The sequence below is a fragment of the Sminthopsis crassicaudata genome, chromosome X (assembly GCF_048593235.1).
Source record: "Sminthopsis crassicaudata isolate SCR6 chromosome X, ASM4859323v1, whole genome shotgun sequence".
NCBI lineage: Eukaryota > Metazoa > Chordata > Mammalia > Dasyuromorphia > Dasyuridae > Sminthopsis > Sminthopsis crassicaudata.
This window is the reverse complement of record NC_133623.1, coordinates 79,179,574-79,195,875: the sequence shown is the minus strand read 5'-3', so window position 1 is coordinate 79,195,875 and position 16,302 is coordinate 79,179,574. Positions and strand designations below refer to the sequence as shown.

Below are 16,302 nucleotides of genomic sequence, written 5' to 3'. Positions count from 1 at the left end.
CCCTGTAAATAAGATGTGTCAAGTTCCTGGCACAAATTCCAGCTGAATCAGATTCAAATGTCATTGGGAATTGTTTAACAAAATAAAGAAAAATATAATGCGCCGCTGCTAATATTAATTTGTGGTTTTCTAAGTTAAAATCTTGGCTAACATATTCTGTGTTTCTAGTTGAGATTGATATCAATGCTCTTAATCCATGAGAAAGATAAATGAATCACCAAGCTCAAGGGAGAATAGAAAGACTCCATATGCCTAGAACCTGAGTGTCCTAATGAGCTTTATTAAAGAGTAATTTTAGTAACCAGTAAAATCTCAGGAAGGTTAGAGATGAAGCAGTATATGCCTCTAGCATAGATCTCTAGTTGGGATTCTACCAGCTATCTGAGCAACACAGCCCAGATCAACAGGACCAGGAGGGGGAAAAAAGAGGAAAATCCCATGGCGGATCACCATGGGTTAGCAGCACTACCAAAGATTAGGGTTACCAGTTGCCCCCAACATCAGCACTCCCAACACTGTTCGTGAATTGTTGGGGGTTTTTCTGATACCCTAAAGATCCCCTCTCTGGTGCGCATTGAGGATACTCTCTGGTGTCCAGGGATTCTAGGTCAATGATTGGTTGAAATGGGGATGGCCAGTGTAGGATGTGAAGGCTTATCCTTATCTCTGCTTAGGATGCAGAAATTTATCTGTGGGAACAAGAGAAATTCCATTCACAGTAACTACATAATTCATGTTATTATCACTTCCTCTCTTAACCAGAGCTGATAGGTATTGCTTTTTGGAAAAATCTTCCCAGAAGGCTAGAGGTAGAAGACAAAGTGATAAAGAGCAATAAATTGCCTGAGTAAACAGAATACACAGAAAGTATCCATTTTAGAGTTTTCTTTTGTTCCTAGTGGTCTTCACCAGTACCATGGGGAATGGACTCTAGATATGTCAGCTCTTTGGGGACAAAGATGATAGAAGCTGGGTCTTAACTAAGAGTTACAGCTTTCCCTTATAATTAAATATTATAACATCTTAAGAATGAATGTGGGATATGCAAAAACATTTATAGCAGCTCTTTTTAGGCAAAGAACTAGAAATTGAGTGGATGCCCATCAGCTGGGGAATGGCTGAATAAGTTAGACTATATGAATGTAATGGAATATTATTGTTCTATAAGAAATGATGAGCAGACTATTTTCAGAAAAGCCTGGAAAGATTAATATGAACTGATGCTGTGTGAGGTGACTAGAACCAAGAGAACGTTGTATACAATAACAAGATTATGTGATGATCAACTGTGATGGACTTGGTTCTTTTCAACAATGAGGCAATTCAAGGAAATTTCAATATTCTTGGGATGGGAAGCACATGTAGAAAGAGAACTATGGAGACTGAATATGGATCAAAGCAAAATATTTTTATTCTTTCTTGTTGTTTGCTTCTTTTTTTCTTCTTTCTCATTTCCCCCCATTTTGATCTGATTTTTCTGACACAAGATGACAACTAATGGAAATGTTTAAAAGAATTGCATGTTTTTAAAAAGTATATATGTACATATATATATATATATATATATACAGAGAGAGAGAGAGAGAGAGAGAGAGAGAGAGAGAGAGAGAGAGAGAGAGAGAGAGAGAATGAGAATGAATGTGGGGGCAGCTAGATGGCACAGTGGATAGAACACTGGCCTGGATTCAGAAGGACCCGTGTTCAAATCCAGCTTCAGACCCTTCACACTTACTAGCTGTGTGACCTGGGCAAGCCACTTAACCCCAATTGCCTGGAGGAAAAAATTAATGTGAATAAATTGGAGAAAAATGGAAGGCTCACATAATATGATGGAGGGTGAAGTGAACTTCATGATGGAGGGTGAACTTGGAGAACAATTTATACCCTGGCCAACAATAATGTAAAAGACAACATCAGTAAAGAGTTCCAGAACTCTGGTGATTCAGCGAGCAAATAGCTTGAGCAGGAAAGAGATGATAGCCTAGGGGTATCAAATGAGGCATATGTTTCCTTACATGGAATAAACCTAGTCATGGTCTTGTTGCGTTTGACTGGACTTTTGTTACAAGAAAGAGTTCTAGGAGAGGGGGAGAGGGAAAGCCATTGGAATTTGAAAAGTGTCCATGATATTTTTTAAGGTGTGTCCATAGGACATTTAAAACAAAAACAGATTTCCTGGGATTCAGAGAAAGAATAGGTAAGATCCCAAGGCCTCCAATTCTAGGTGAAGTCAAGGATGAGAATTCCCAAGAATGGAATTCTTATGATACAAAGATAATCACTTCTGATGAAGAGGAAGTTTTTTTTTTATTGCTGTTCTGTCATTTGTCACATCTGACACTCCATGACCCCATTTGAGATTTTCTTTGCAAAGACATTGGAGTGGTTTGCCATTTCCTCAGTGTACATTTTACAGATGAGGAAACTGAGGCAAACAGGGTGAAGTGACTTGCTTAGCTAATAAGTGTCTGAAGCTGGATTTGGACTTAGGTCTTCCTGACTCTAGGCCTGGCGCTCTAACCACTGCAGTGCCACCTAGCTGCCCAAGTGAGAAGGAAAAGGAGTTGTCTAAAAAGATGGCAATGGAGGTATATGGAACTAACTGTAATTGGCATGTGCAGAAAACGGAAGTAAGGGCAAGTAACAGAGCATGGTTATACAACTGCGGCATGGTCCTGTAAGGAAACTATCAGAAGGTGAAGATTCAAAAGAAGCTGCTGGGAAAGCAGAAAGGGTGTTTGGGACCTTTTAACTATGTTGGGAAAAAGGAAAAGATTAAGGAGGAGTTAAGACAAAATCCCTTTGAGCCATATGAGGGTCAGCTGAGGAAACTGAGGAGTTTTGTTTTTTCTAAGAGAAAAGAAGATTCAGGGGTAGAAGCAGGAGTAAGGAGAGAATGCTGCAGAGAAGCAAAATTAGGCTAAATGTAAGAAAAAGTTCCAAAAGTGAGAGCTCTCCCAAAATGGGAACAGAACACCCCAAGGAGAAATGGGCATCAACAGAAATCATCAAATGCATACACATACACACATGGATACACACATGTATGTATCCACATGTGTACATGTATATGTACATATATGTATAACACTAAGAGTTATTTGATTAAAAAAATTTTTTTCAAAAGAAAAATGCAAATTATCAACAATCTATAAAAAATGCTCCAAATCACTAATAGTAAGAAAAATATAAATTAAAACCACTTAAAAGCTTCACTTCACATCCATCTAATTGACAAAGATGATGAAAGACAAAATTAGGCAACAATGGAGGGACTATAGGAAGACAGGAATGCTAACACACCACTGGGGAGCTGTCAAGTCTTCCATTTGGAATTAAACAAGACAACTTATCTATTGACCCAGCAATCCTTACTACTGGGCATATACTCCAAGGAGGTATGTGTCAGAAGAAAGTCCCATATTTACAAAAATATTCACGATAGCTTTTTTGGTAGGGGAAGAGGAAAGAGGGAAGGGAACAGTATTTGCATAGTCATGTGACAAGAGAAAAGAACAAGAGATCAAACATTTGCCTAGGAGATGTATATCATCTAGCTAGTGTTTTTCCAAAGAGGAATCTGGATCCCCAAACTTTGGCTGAGCTCCACAAATGAGAAAGAAAAATCAAATCAAACACTCGAACCCCAGAGAACGATGTCAACTTATATTTAATATAGGGCTTTCTGGCTCCCATATTTGCTCTTTAATTTGAACTTTAGATTATCCCGTACCACTTCACATCTCTCAGATTGGCTAAGATGACAGGAAAAGATAGTGAAAAATACCAGAGGGGATATGGGAAAACTGAAACACTAATGCATTGTTGAGGGAGTTGTGAACTGCTTCAATCATTCTGGAGAACAATTTGGAATTATGCTCAAATTGTTATAAATTGTCACACCCTCTGATCCAATAGAGCAGTATCTCTATTGGCTCTAGAGTCCAAAGAGATCATAAAAAGGGAAAAGGAGCCACATGTGCCAGAATGTTTGTGGCAGCCCTTTTTGTAGCTGCAAGGAGATGGAAACTGAGTGGATGCTTATCAGTTGGGGAATGGTTGAATAAGTTCTGGTACATGAATGTGATGGAATAATAGTGTTCTATAAGAAATGATCAGCAGGCTGATTTCACAAGAAAGACATGAAATGATGCTGAGTGAAGTAAGCAAAACCAAGAGAACATCTTACACAGCAACAACAAAATTATATGGTGATCAAGTGTGATGGACAGAGCTCTTTTGAACAAGGAGGTGATGCAAGACAACTCCAATAGACTTGTGATGGAGAGAGCCATTTATATCCAGAGAGAGAACTATGAATGTGAATGAAAACATAGTATTCTTACTTCTTTGTAACTGTTTGTTTGTTTGGGGTTTTTTCTCTCATTTTTCCCTCTTTTGATCTAATTTTTCTTGCATGGCATAACAAATCTGGAAATATGCTTAGAAGAATTGCACACGTTTAACCTATATTGGATGACTTGCTGCCTAGAGGAGGTGGGAAGGGAGGGAAGGAGAAAAATTTGGAACACAAAGTTCTGCAAGGGTTAATGTAGGGTTAATGTTGAAAAGTACCTTTGCATGTATTTTAAAAAATAAAAAGTTGTTATAAAATTGAAAAAACAATTTAAAATTTTCCCCCCAAATTGATTTTTCCCATGGTAGGATCAGAGAAGATAAATGGCTTGCCTCAAATACACAGCTAATCAGTGAATGAGGTAGAAACAACTCAAATCTTCCTGGCTCCTGCAATCCCACTGTCTCTGGGTCCCCCCAAAGGACTCTCTTAGATCCCTTCTCTGTGGAAGTCGCTGGAGGCTAGTGGAATGAACCATGGAGTCAGGGTATGAAACCTGGGGGGTTGGCAAGCAGGCAGCTGCGCAGCTCTTGGAACAGGTGAGCTAGGAGTTGAGGAAGGAAAATTCCAGACTTGGTTTGGTGCTGAGTATACTTGGCAAAGTAATTCCCTTTCAGCACATCACCAAGCAACTCGAGACCTGGAATTTAGAGTTAAAGGGCAGGGAGGTGAAACCTGGACAAGCCCGTTCAACCCATCTGGGTCCATGTCCCTGTATCAAATCAGCAGCCTGGATGGAAGAGTTGGAAAGGCTGTGCTAAGCTCCAAGACATTTGAAGTCACCACCACCCCATCCTTTATTAGACAGAAGGCAATGAATCATGGGCATGACCTGGAAATTTTGCTTTGCCATTCCTGCTCTCCCGCTCATCTTTTGGCCTCCTACCTGGCTCTGACCAGCAATGGTCCCACTTCTCCTAGCTCCTCCCCCCGACCACAGACCATAAGGACAAATATGGGCTTAATCATACCAGATCAGCTGACTGAACATTCATTTCCTCACCTGTAAAATCAAGAGATTGGATTAGATTATTCCTAAGGCCCCTTCCAATTTTACCACTCTAGAGCTCAGTTTCGTGATCTGTAAAAAGGAGTCTATCTCAATGATTTCCAAAGTTCCATCCAGCCCTAATACTCTCTGGATCTAATGAGATCGGGCCACTGGCAGAGGAAGGATCTCAGAATGTTCAAGATCTCAGAGATCAATTCAGCTGTGCTTCATGACCCCATATAGGAGCTTTGAAGTGAATGTGAGGGTCGCAAAATTATGTTTTATTATCAACAAATGCTGGTGGCTGAAACCAGGCCAGAAATGCAAACTTAGAAGACTTCACTGCTTTCCTGGGGCCTGACTGCAGAGCTCACTGTCCAGTGTGAAGGAGAAGTAAGGTGTTCCTGGCTTCCAGGCCCCATTCATTATGCAGACAGCCCCAAGTCACCAGGCCACACCCTGGACTGGATGGAGAAAGACCTGGGCTTCAGATACTGTGACCTTGGGCAAGCCTTCCAGTAATCCCTGGGATTGCTCAGAGTTCAAATTCGGACCAGCTAGGAGACTCTGAGCAAGCCACCTCACTTCTGTAGGCCTCCGTTTTTTCATCTGTAAAATGGAAGTGTAATGGCAGCTACCTCGAAGGGTTGTTGTGAGGCTCAAATGAGATAGCACTTGTAAAGTTCTTGGCACGGTACTTGGCCCATGATGGGTTCCTTTGCCCCTTTGCCCTTCCTTGGTACATTGTAGGTGCTATGGCAATGCTCATTTCTTTCCTCTGGAAAATGAGGAGGTTAGATCATTGATCTTTAAGCTCCCTTCCAGCTCCAGCCAAAGGATCTTATGTCCTCTGATCAATAGCCCACATAGCCCTAGGGGTGGCCAAGGAAAGGCCTAAGAAGGAGAACGGGTGACTAAGTCAATGAGAAAGCGTGGGGGCCCCTTACACCCAGCTCAAGACCAGAAAAGAATATTTTGGAAAAGAGAAAGCACCAGAATTAGAGAAAGGGCGGAGAGGGGAGGGATCAGGCAGGAGGGGGAGAGAATGAGGGTGGGGAAGGGAGAAACCAAAGACTGGGAGGAGGAAAATGGAAGGGAAGGGAGGAGAAGGAAGGGAAGGAGAGGAAAGGGTGGAGGAAACAGGGAGGGGAGGGAGGGGGGCACCGGGCAGAGTGGAAGGGAGAGGGAGAAACCAAGGAGTACAGAGGGGAGAGGGAGGGGACAAGCCGAGGACCAGAGTGGGAATGAGGAGAAGGGAAGAGACCAGAACGAAGGGAGGGAGGAAAGAAGGAAACAGAAGATGGGTAACTCTCTATTCCTCTACTGGACGTCACTAGACTTCTTGAGGGAGCTGGCTCAAGGCCCTTAGCTTTGGCTTTACCCAAAGGTAAAGGTCTCTGCATTTGGAGGCTCTGAAAGCCCCCCAGGCTGAAGAGCGGGCTGCTGCCCACTGGCCTGAGTTTCCTGAGGCCGCAGCCGGAGTGGCTGCCTTTCTCTTCACAGCCCCTACCCAGCCTCACAGTAAATCTTTAATGAACACTTGCGAACTGCCTTTTTCCTAAGTGAGCTGGTTATGTGACTTGGGGCAAGCCCCTTTCCTCTCTCTCGGCCTCAGTTTCTTCATCTGTAAAATGAGGGGACGATCTAAAGTTTCTTCCGGTTGATATTTCAGGCCCTCTCTGTCTGAAATTGGGGGTTTTCAGGTCCCCGCCCCCGGCTTCCAAGTTCTACGATCCCAGCGGCCCCAGGCCAGATTGGAGAGACGGAAGACGGTGGAGGAAGGGCTCGGCCCCAGATGCCTTCTCGGGATAGGGTGGAATTTCAGGGAATAAAGGCGGAGGGGAGTGTGGAAAGGGGGCACTCGGGAACTGTTCGCCCTGGAATCCAGGAGGGCTTTGATTGACGTCTCTGGCCTGCAATCCCAGGTCAGGGTGACAGCTGCGGAGCTGGCAAGAGCAGTCACAGGTTGGGGGGGGGGGGGGGCCCTCAGGTGCTGCTAGCCGGGCCACTGGAGAGCTGGCGTTCCAACAGGCTGCTTCGGGAAGTTGGCGGCAGCTGGCGCCTCCTAGCGGCCCGATGCTTCTTCTGCACCTGCCTTGGCTCTGGGAGCAAATTCAACTGGCTGAGGGGTGGCGGGGATTTTTTTTTTTTTTTCAAGTTTAATTGGAAACATATTAGGGCTGAAAATATCCAACCATCAAAATGACAAAATATTTAAAATAGTTGCCTCCATAAAGGCGCCATGTTGAAGTCCGACTCTCTCTGCCCTTTGGGCCCGGCCTCCCTCCTTCACTAGGGCCAAGAAAAGGCTAGCCTTCAACAAGACCAGGATGTCCTGGCCGCACCGATCAGATCCTCAAAAGGAACCGAGTTTCAAGTGGAGCCTTTCCTAGTTCACGGGGGACCCAATAGCCCGGAAACAGCACAGCCTCCGAGGGCTCAGAGGCATTCAAGGCCGGAGAAGATTCACCCCGCATCGTCTAGACTGCAGAATGGGAGGAACACGACTCCTGGAAGGGACCTTAAAACGCGCAGACTTGGGCCCTAGATGAACACTAAGAACGCCAGCGAGAAGAGATCTTGGAAGCCACTGATTCCAACCGAGGCTCAGGATTGTCAAGCGCCTGGTAACTGGGGCGCGAATTCAGAGCTCGCTTGCCCGCCTCGATGTAAATGAAGGTAGCAGATTGGGCCCGAAAGGAGGGTTTCCTGGGGGGGAGGGGTGGTACTGGATGGGGGTCGTGGCACATCAGGGGCACCGCGAGGAAACTGGTGGAGGGGTGCCAGAGACCCCCCTCGCCCATACACACGCGCCCCCAAAACCAAAATCCCACTCCCAGCACTCTCCCGAAGCGGTCCCGCGCCCATCTCCTGACCCGACGGCGTCTCCCCAGTTGTCAGCGGCGCGTCGCCACGAGGTTCGGGTGGCTGGCAGCTGGCCGATCGGGAGCCCCAAACCGTGGCTGCCCGGCCCGCACCCCCACCCCCGGCCCAGTTGTTCCACTTGTCAGAAGCACTTGGCGTCCGCCCCCGCCGGGGCCCCGAAGGCCAGAAGGCCGACAGGGCCGGCCGGGAGGACAGGTGCGAGCGCTCGCCTTACCTGCAATGCCGAGGCAGAAGAGCTGGAGCAGCACGGCCGGGACGACCCCGTAACGCGACCGCAGCATCTTCGGGCGGCGGCGTGAGCTCTCCTGGCTCCGTCTGCCCGCGGCGCGGCGTGGAGCGGACTGGGCTGGACCGAGGGAGGGGAGGGTTCAGACGGCAGGGGAGGAAGGGCGGGGAGGGCCGGGGGCCGGCCCGCAGGGCAGTGGGCTGGGCTAGGCTGGCCCGCGCAGCCCCGGGCGGCCGGCGGTTCCCGAGACCGGCTGCGGCCACGAGTTGGCGACCCCTCGGTGGCCTTGGTCACGCCGGCGCCTCGCCGGGACCCTCTTCCCGGGTCGTCGTGGCGGTCCTCCCCAGGCTGCCGGGACCCTCTTCCCGGGTCGTCGTGGCGGTCCTCCCCAGGCTGCCGGGCTCTCCGACCAGTCGCGGCGGCTCCGAGCGCGCCTACCGCAGACTCCCGGCGCCGGGCGAGCTCCGGCTCGGGCTCGGGTTCGGGCTGAGCCCGGGGAGGCGAGGGGAGCCCGTGCCCCCTGGTCGGCGGGCTCGAGGCGCGGGGCCCGGGGCGCAGGTGCCGGGGCTGCCGGGGGGTGGAGAGACGGCGGCCAGCGGGGACGGGGCAGGGAGGACTAACCCGGAGGCCAGCGGGGACGGGGCAGGGAGGGCTGTCCAGGCGGCGGGGGAGGCAGGGAGGCGGCAGCGAGACGGCCCGGAACGCGGCCGGACGGGAGGCTGCTCCGAGCAGAGTGGCGGCGGCGGGTGCGGGGGGAGGGAAGGGGGTGTGCGAAACAGAGAAATCGCGAGGGCCGGGTGGGGGCGGCTCTGGCACTTCCCTTTCCTGCCCCCTCCCCTCTCCTCTCCTCCCCGTCCCTCCTCCTCCTCCCCCCCTTCCAGCGGGCTGATTTCCCCTCGGCTGGGCTTCCGAGCAGAATCCCCCCCTCACCCCTTCCTCGGGGCTGCGGGCTTGTGAGGGGCGGGGGTTCGGGGAGGGGGGGGGGGGCCTGGACCATCCGGGGAAGCGCAGACGTCCGCGGCAGCCGCGCGATCCCGAGCAAAGACGGCCCCGACGGAGCGTGCGGGAAGATCCGGACACGCTGCTAGTCCCCGATTTTGCCCTACAATTGTGAACCCCGGTCGGGCTTTATGTCCGGCTCCCAAGAACCCCCGAAAGAGCACACAATCAAGCGAGAGAAAGAGAAAGCCCAGGGATGGAGGGAGGCAGAGACAGGGAGGGAGAGGGAACGCAAAGAGAGACAGAGGAAGAGAAAGAGAGACACAGAGAGAGCTAGAGAAACAGAAACTCAGAGAGAGGAGCGAGACTGAAATGGGTCATCAGAGGCCATGTACAGTCAACTCTTCCCCCATTTTCCAGAGGAGAAAAGTTGAGGCCCAGAGAAGGAGTTGTCTTATCCACGCTCACACAGCAAGTGAAATGTTTTCCAGTAGAGAAGCACGGAGTCCAGTGTTGCGGCTCTGTTTCTGACTGTTGATGACACCCCTCCTCACTCCAGCCCCCAAAGGCCTTCAATCCTCCACCCTCCCTGCAAGTGTGGCCAAGCTGGAGCTCTTGGTTTCCAGGACCCTCTGTCCCCCTCCCATCCTCTGTCCTCCCCCTTTCCTTTTGCCTTCAATCCTTCCCAACATCGGGGGGTTTTCTAACCCTGTACTTTGGACTTTTTTTTTTTTTTCATGATTAAAAAAAAAAATTGACACTTTTATTGAACTTTCAATGGATAAGAATTTCTGGATTCTGAAGGAAAATAGCTACGATAAATTGTGTGCATCAATTTTAACTTCTATAATTTTTAATTTTTTAAAATGATTGGGAATTAGATTAGCTACATCACAGTTTCAGAACCAGAAAATACCTTAGAGGTCAATTTGAGGACATTTTTGGAAAGAATAAATTGTGCATCCAGAGCAAGGAAAATGACTCGTTCAAGGTCTCACAACTAGCAAGTGATGGGAGAGAGGATGTTCAAACCAGAGGTAAACCCAGTGGCAATTCAGGGCTCTCCACTACACTAGGGCCTCATGCTCTGTTTGAGTGTCTTTTGAAAAAAGAAAAAAAGCAAGAAAAGAACATCAAAGCTTAGAGGACCATCTTGACCTACTGGGAAGTGAAGAGCCCAGAATTAGAATTTGAACCCAGAGCCTCTGATTCCAAACCCAGCTCCCTGCACCCTCCTCCTCCAGCCTGAGGCAGCTAGGGGCCCTAGTAGAGTACACACTAGTTTATCTGGTCCCTCCCGTGGATGCACTTTTCAGAAAGAGGGACAACAAAATCATGCTCACCCCCTGCCACATCCTGCCCTGGTCCTTGCCCAACCCTGGGCTCCCCACTTATCAGCTGGCCAGTGACCCCCAAACAGCCAAGCCTTTCCTCCCAAACAGCATGGATCCCATAGCTATCCGAGGTTACCAGTTTGGGTCAGAGACTGGGGAAAGCCTGGCTGCTTGGATCCAACCCACAAGCCATAAGCCACCCATGAAAAAGGGGCACCCATGAAAAGAGACTAAGCAAGGGAGAGCATGGGAGTCAGTTAGAAGGAGGAAGGGCAAGCTGGTTGTCCAAGGCCCAATGACTGAGGTGCTCTGCACCTAGCAGGGTTTTTTAAAAATAAGAAAAAAAAAAACAAAACCCAAAGAGATTTTAAAGAAGGGAAAGGGACCTGAATGTACAAGAATGTTTGTGGCAGCCCTCTTTGTAGTGACTAGAAACTGGAAATTGAATGGATGCCCATCAATTGGAGAATGGTTGGGTCAATTGTGGTATATGAATGTTTTTTAATGTATTTTTTATTAATTTTATAATTATAACATTTTTTGACAGTACATATTCATAGGTAATTTTTTTTTTACAACATTATCCCTTGCACTCCCTTCTGTTCCAAATTTTTCCCCTCCTTCCCTCCACCCCCTCCCCTAGATGGCAGGCATTCCCATACATATTCAATATCTTATAGTATATCCTAGGTACAATATATATGTGCAGAACCGAATTTTGTTGTTGTTGTTGCAAAGGAAGGATTGTATTCAGAAGCTAAAAATAATCTGGGAAGAAAAACAAATACACAAAAAAACAATGTTCACATTTTACACTCATTTCCCAGTGTTCCTTCTCTGGGTGTAGCTGATTCTGTCCATCATTGATCCATTGGAATTGGATTAGCTCTTCTCTATGTTGAAGATATCCACTTCCATCAGAATACATCCTCGTACAGTATCATTGTTGAAGTGTATAATGATCTCCTGGTCCTGCTCGTTTCACTCAGCATCAGTCCATGTAAGTCTCTCCAAGCCTCTCTGTATTCTTCCTGCTGGTCATTTCTTACAGAGCAATAATATGTTATGGAGAGACTTACATAAATTCGCACTCAGTGAAATGAGCAGGACCAGGAGATCACTGTATATTTCAACAACAATACTGTATGAAGATATATTCTGATGGACGTGGCCCTCTTCAACAATGAGATGAATCAAATCAGTTCCAATAGAGCAGGAATGAACTGAACCAGCTACACCCAGGGAAAGAACTCTGGGAGCTGACTATGAACCACTCCATAGAATTCCCAATCCCTCTACCTTTGTCCGCCTGCATTTTGGATTTCCTTCACAAGTTAATTGTACACTATTTCAAAGTCCGATTTTTCTTGTGCAGCAAAATAACCACTTGGACATGCATACATATATTGTATTTAACGTATACTTGAACATATTTAACATGTATTGGTCTGCCAGCCATCTGGGGGAGGGGGTGGGGGGAAGAGGGGAAAAGTTGGAACAAAAGGTTTTGCAGTTGTCCATGCTGAAAAAGGACCCATGCATAGATCTGGTAAATAAAAAGCTATATTTTTTTTAAATAAGGAAAAAACCCAAACCCAACAAGCCTGGGATTCATCGGAAAGGGAACCTCAGAATCTGATGAGTTACTAGTGCCTGTTGATGTTGGTCAGTTTCAATTCCTTAGAGGGGGCTCAATGGGTTAGCCCTAGCTTGATACTCCTGTAGTGGCAGAAAGTAGGGATGGGACTGAGCAAATCCCTTCATCTCCCTGGGCCCGAATTTTCCTCTATAAAATAAAAGGGTTGGATTTGATGGTCTTTGTGGTCCCTTCCAGAGGTGAACGTTTCTGTTCCGAGGACTCCTCCAGCTTTGGCCCTCTCTTTTCTAACTTCCCTTCTAGCTGCCTGACTAAAGGGTCGGTCCACTTCTGACATCCCCTGTTCTCATTCCCCTGTTGTTAGGCCTCTCTCAGCCCTGACTTTCAAGGGCAAGGAGTTTGGAACAAGAACTGAGTTGAAGTCTGCTCCTCAGTATCTTTGTCCTTCGATGAGTTTCTGCTATAAAATTAGAAGATTGTTACCGTTCTCATGTCCAACTCTTTGTGACCCCGGGGCCCAGAGCAGGCCAATGCCGGCCGGGGTGGGCGGTTTCCTTGGCAAAGATATTGGAGTGCTTTGTTGTTTGCTGCTCTGGTAAGCGTCTGAGGCTGGCTTTGAACTCTGGGCTTCCACAATCCAGGTCCACTGCTCTGTCCATGAGATGCCTAGCTGCTGCCCAGAGAACTGGACCAGGTGAATTCCAAAGTCCACTCCAGTTCCCTGTGCTCCAAGTTGCTAGCCAGAGATTCCAGGATCCCTTCTCACTTGCATCCACTTCACAGACTGATCCCTTCCGTGACCTCAGGGGCCTTCTCCTAGGAACCTCAGTTCACTATATCCATCCTGGCTTCCTCTGCTCCTATTTCATCTCTTAGGGGGGCTGGAAGAAAAGCCAAAAGGACCAGGGGCAGACAGGAGTCCTGGTCTTGTGCTGTACTTTGTTGTTCAATCATGTACAACTGTCCATGACCCCACTGGGAATCTTCCTGGCAGAGACACTGAAGGACTTGCCATTTCCTTCTCCAGTTCATTTGATAGATGAGGGAACTGAGGCAAACAGGGTCAAGTGACCAGCTGCCACCCAGCTAGGAGATGTCTTTGGCTGGATTTAAAATAGAAGTCTTCCTGACTTCAGGTCTCACACTATGCAATCAATACAGCATCCCCTAGCTGCCCCTTAACTAGCCATGTAGCATTTTGCATCTTTCTCTGACCCTCAAATGTTCTCTTCTGTTAAATGGGTCTGATTACTGGAAGGATCAGCTCATATGGAAACAAATTAAATCAAAGCTCTGAAACTTCATTGTCTGCATTTCTGAGTGATTAGGAAAGCAATTTGAAAATTCTTCCACAAAATGAATCATTCTCATTAGTCTTCCTATCACAGTGGACCCAGAAAAAGGAGATGTGAATTGTACCTCTTTCCCTTCTTTATGAAAACAGGGGGACCATGGCTATGCAATGACATTCCCTCGGAAAAAGTGGCTATACCAATTGTCTTTATCAATCTGCTTCTTTTTTATTCTTTGTTCCAAGAGAAGAACTGAATGAGGGATGATTTGACAATGAAGGAGAAGGCAAAACACAAGGTCATTTTAAAGGGAAGGAAGCTCTGGCATCCAGGACAGGCTGAACTTAGTCAAAGGACTTGCTTCCCTCCACAAGTGGGAGTGTTTTGTCAATGTAAAAGAGTAAAAAGGGGGGCCTATTATGCAAATAGGAGACAATCCAGAAAGCAGAGAGGCAGTCAAGCAGTTAACACTACCCAGAGCCCTGGATGAAGGACCACAGGAGACTTACCAGAAACAGGCGTCGTTTAGCCAAAGCATCAGGTTTTAGGCTGCATTTTTTCTGTTTGTATGCAGTTGTTAAGAGGGAAAGGGGGAGGTAGGAACACATCCGGAATTCTTGTCCCCCAGCTTCAGGTCCTTTAAAAACGAAGGAGGATGGAGGAGGAGGCTCCCGATTGGATTTTCCCTAGGTCTTTTGACCTTTCCTAGTTGACTTATTCTCATGGCATTCTTTTGGGGGGGGCTACAATGATGCTAATAAGAAGAAACGGTGGAAGCCCAGATCTGGGCCCTCGGAAGCTATTTCATCTTCCTCTTTTGGGTTCAGCCCTCTCATTTTACAGAGGGGCAAACTGAGACCCAGGAAGGGGAAGAGTCCAATGTCACACAGTGTCAGAAGCAAGACATCTGCCTCCTGATAACCTCTTTGTAGTCCAACGGACATGTCAGACAAAGAATTATCATAATTTCTAAAGCCAAATACATCAGATTCTTTACTAAGTTGATGAGAAAAGGAAAGGTGAAAGTGTCTTCCAAGCACCTTAATTGATGAATTTTAGGGCTGCATTTTTAAAAAACAATAGTTTGATGACCATATTTCATCAGAATAGGTTTCTTATGTAATCCTAAATGGATTTATTTTATGCATTAAAAAGCAGGCGTCTAGAGCTTCGTGTAAGGCCAAGTTTCAGCTTCCTGGCCACCAGAAGATCCACAACTCCAAGAAATGGGGATTGGCCAAGTTCAATGCTGATGAATTTGGGGAGATGATAGCTGAGAAGTGTCTCATTCCTGATGGCTGTGGGATTAAGTACATCCCCAGGCAAGACCCCTTGGACAAATGGCAGGCATGTATGCTGTGACATCGACCTTTTGCAGGCATGAATAAACCTAGATAACTGCTAAAAAATAAAATAAAATAAAAACAGGCTTATTGGAAAGAATTATATGAACTGATGCTGAGTGAAGTGAGCCAAGAGAACACTGTACACAGCAACAGCAAGATTATGTGATGATCAACTGGGATGAACTTGGCTCTTTGCAACAATGAGGTGATTCAGGGCAATTCCAATAGACTTGCCACTGCAGAGAGCCGCCTGCATCCAGAAAGAGAACTGTGGGGACTGAACGTGGATCAAAGCATAATATGTTCCCTTTTTGTTTGTGTGTTTGTTTTTTCTTCGTTGGGATTCTTTCCTTTGGTCTGATTTTTCTTGCACAAGGTGACGAATATGGAAATATGTTTAAAAGAATTGCACATATTTAACCTGTATCAGATTACTCACTGTCTTGGGGAGAAGGAAAAGAAGGGAGGAAGGGAGAAAAATGTGGAACATAAAGTCATACAAAAATGAATGTTGAAAATGTTCTTTACATATTTTTGGAAAAATAAAGTGCTGTTGAAAAATTGTAAAAAACCACAGGCTTCTAAGAAGGGGCCTGTGTCAGATGGATGGCCCCAGGGCCTACCTATGCCAGGTAGGGGTCAGCACCCCCGCAGTAGATGGGCACCCCTCATTTGGCCTCTAGCCAGACTGTGAAGTTGTCTTTTTCCTTGGGGGCTTCTCCAGATCTGGCTGTTGCCTGCCCAGAGACATCCAATCACTTTCTGCCAGATAAGCAGATCTGACAATACGCAGGTCTGGCTCCCTGATGACTCCTAGCAATTGGCACCTGATCCGCACCATTTCGATCCAATGAGCACTTAAAAGGCTCATGTATTTTAGTACTGAGAATTGGTTGTTGTTGAATTGCTGGGACTCCATTTGGAGTTTTCTTGGCAAAGGTACTGAAGCGGTTTGCCATTTCCTTCTCTGATTCATCAAATGGATGAGGAAACTGAGGCAGATAAATTTAAATGACTTGACCAGGGTCACAGCTAGTGTCCGAGGCTGTATTTGAACTCAGATTCTCCTGACTCTAGGGCCCTTGCTCTATCCACTGTGCCCTGAGGGTTGGGAAATCTTTCATAATCCAGCTCCTTCAGACCTTTCTAGTCTTCTTACAATTTATTCTCCATCAGGTGCCCTACAATTAAGTAATACCAACTTCAAACACTCCATCTCCTACCTCCAGAAATTTTCTCTGCTGCCCTTCATACCTTGGGCACTGTTCCCATCTCATCGTGCCTCCTGACAGCCCTGGCTTCCTTCAAATCCTAGCTAAAATCTCACGTTTTAC

General features: G+C 46.9%; 1 protein-coding gene across 1 annotated transcript in view; it reads right to left on the bottom strand.

The window, feature by feature from the left end:
- LOC141548207 (vascular endothelial growth factor receptor kdr-like) overlaps positions 1 to 9,178 on the bottom strand; it is a 179,102-nt gene extending 169,924 nt beyond the window's left edge. Inside the window, exon 1 of the mRNA XM_074276906.1 lies at positions 8,449 to 9,178. Within this exon, the coding sequence (XP_074133007.1) occupies positions 8,449 to 8,515 (67 nt within the window). The 5' untranslated portion in view covers positions 8,516 to 9,178. The remainder of the gene's footprint in view (positions 1 to 8,448) is intronic.
- Positions 9,179 to 16,302: the final 7,124 nt, after the last annotated feature.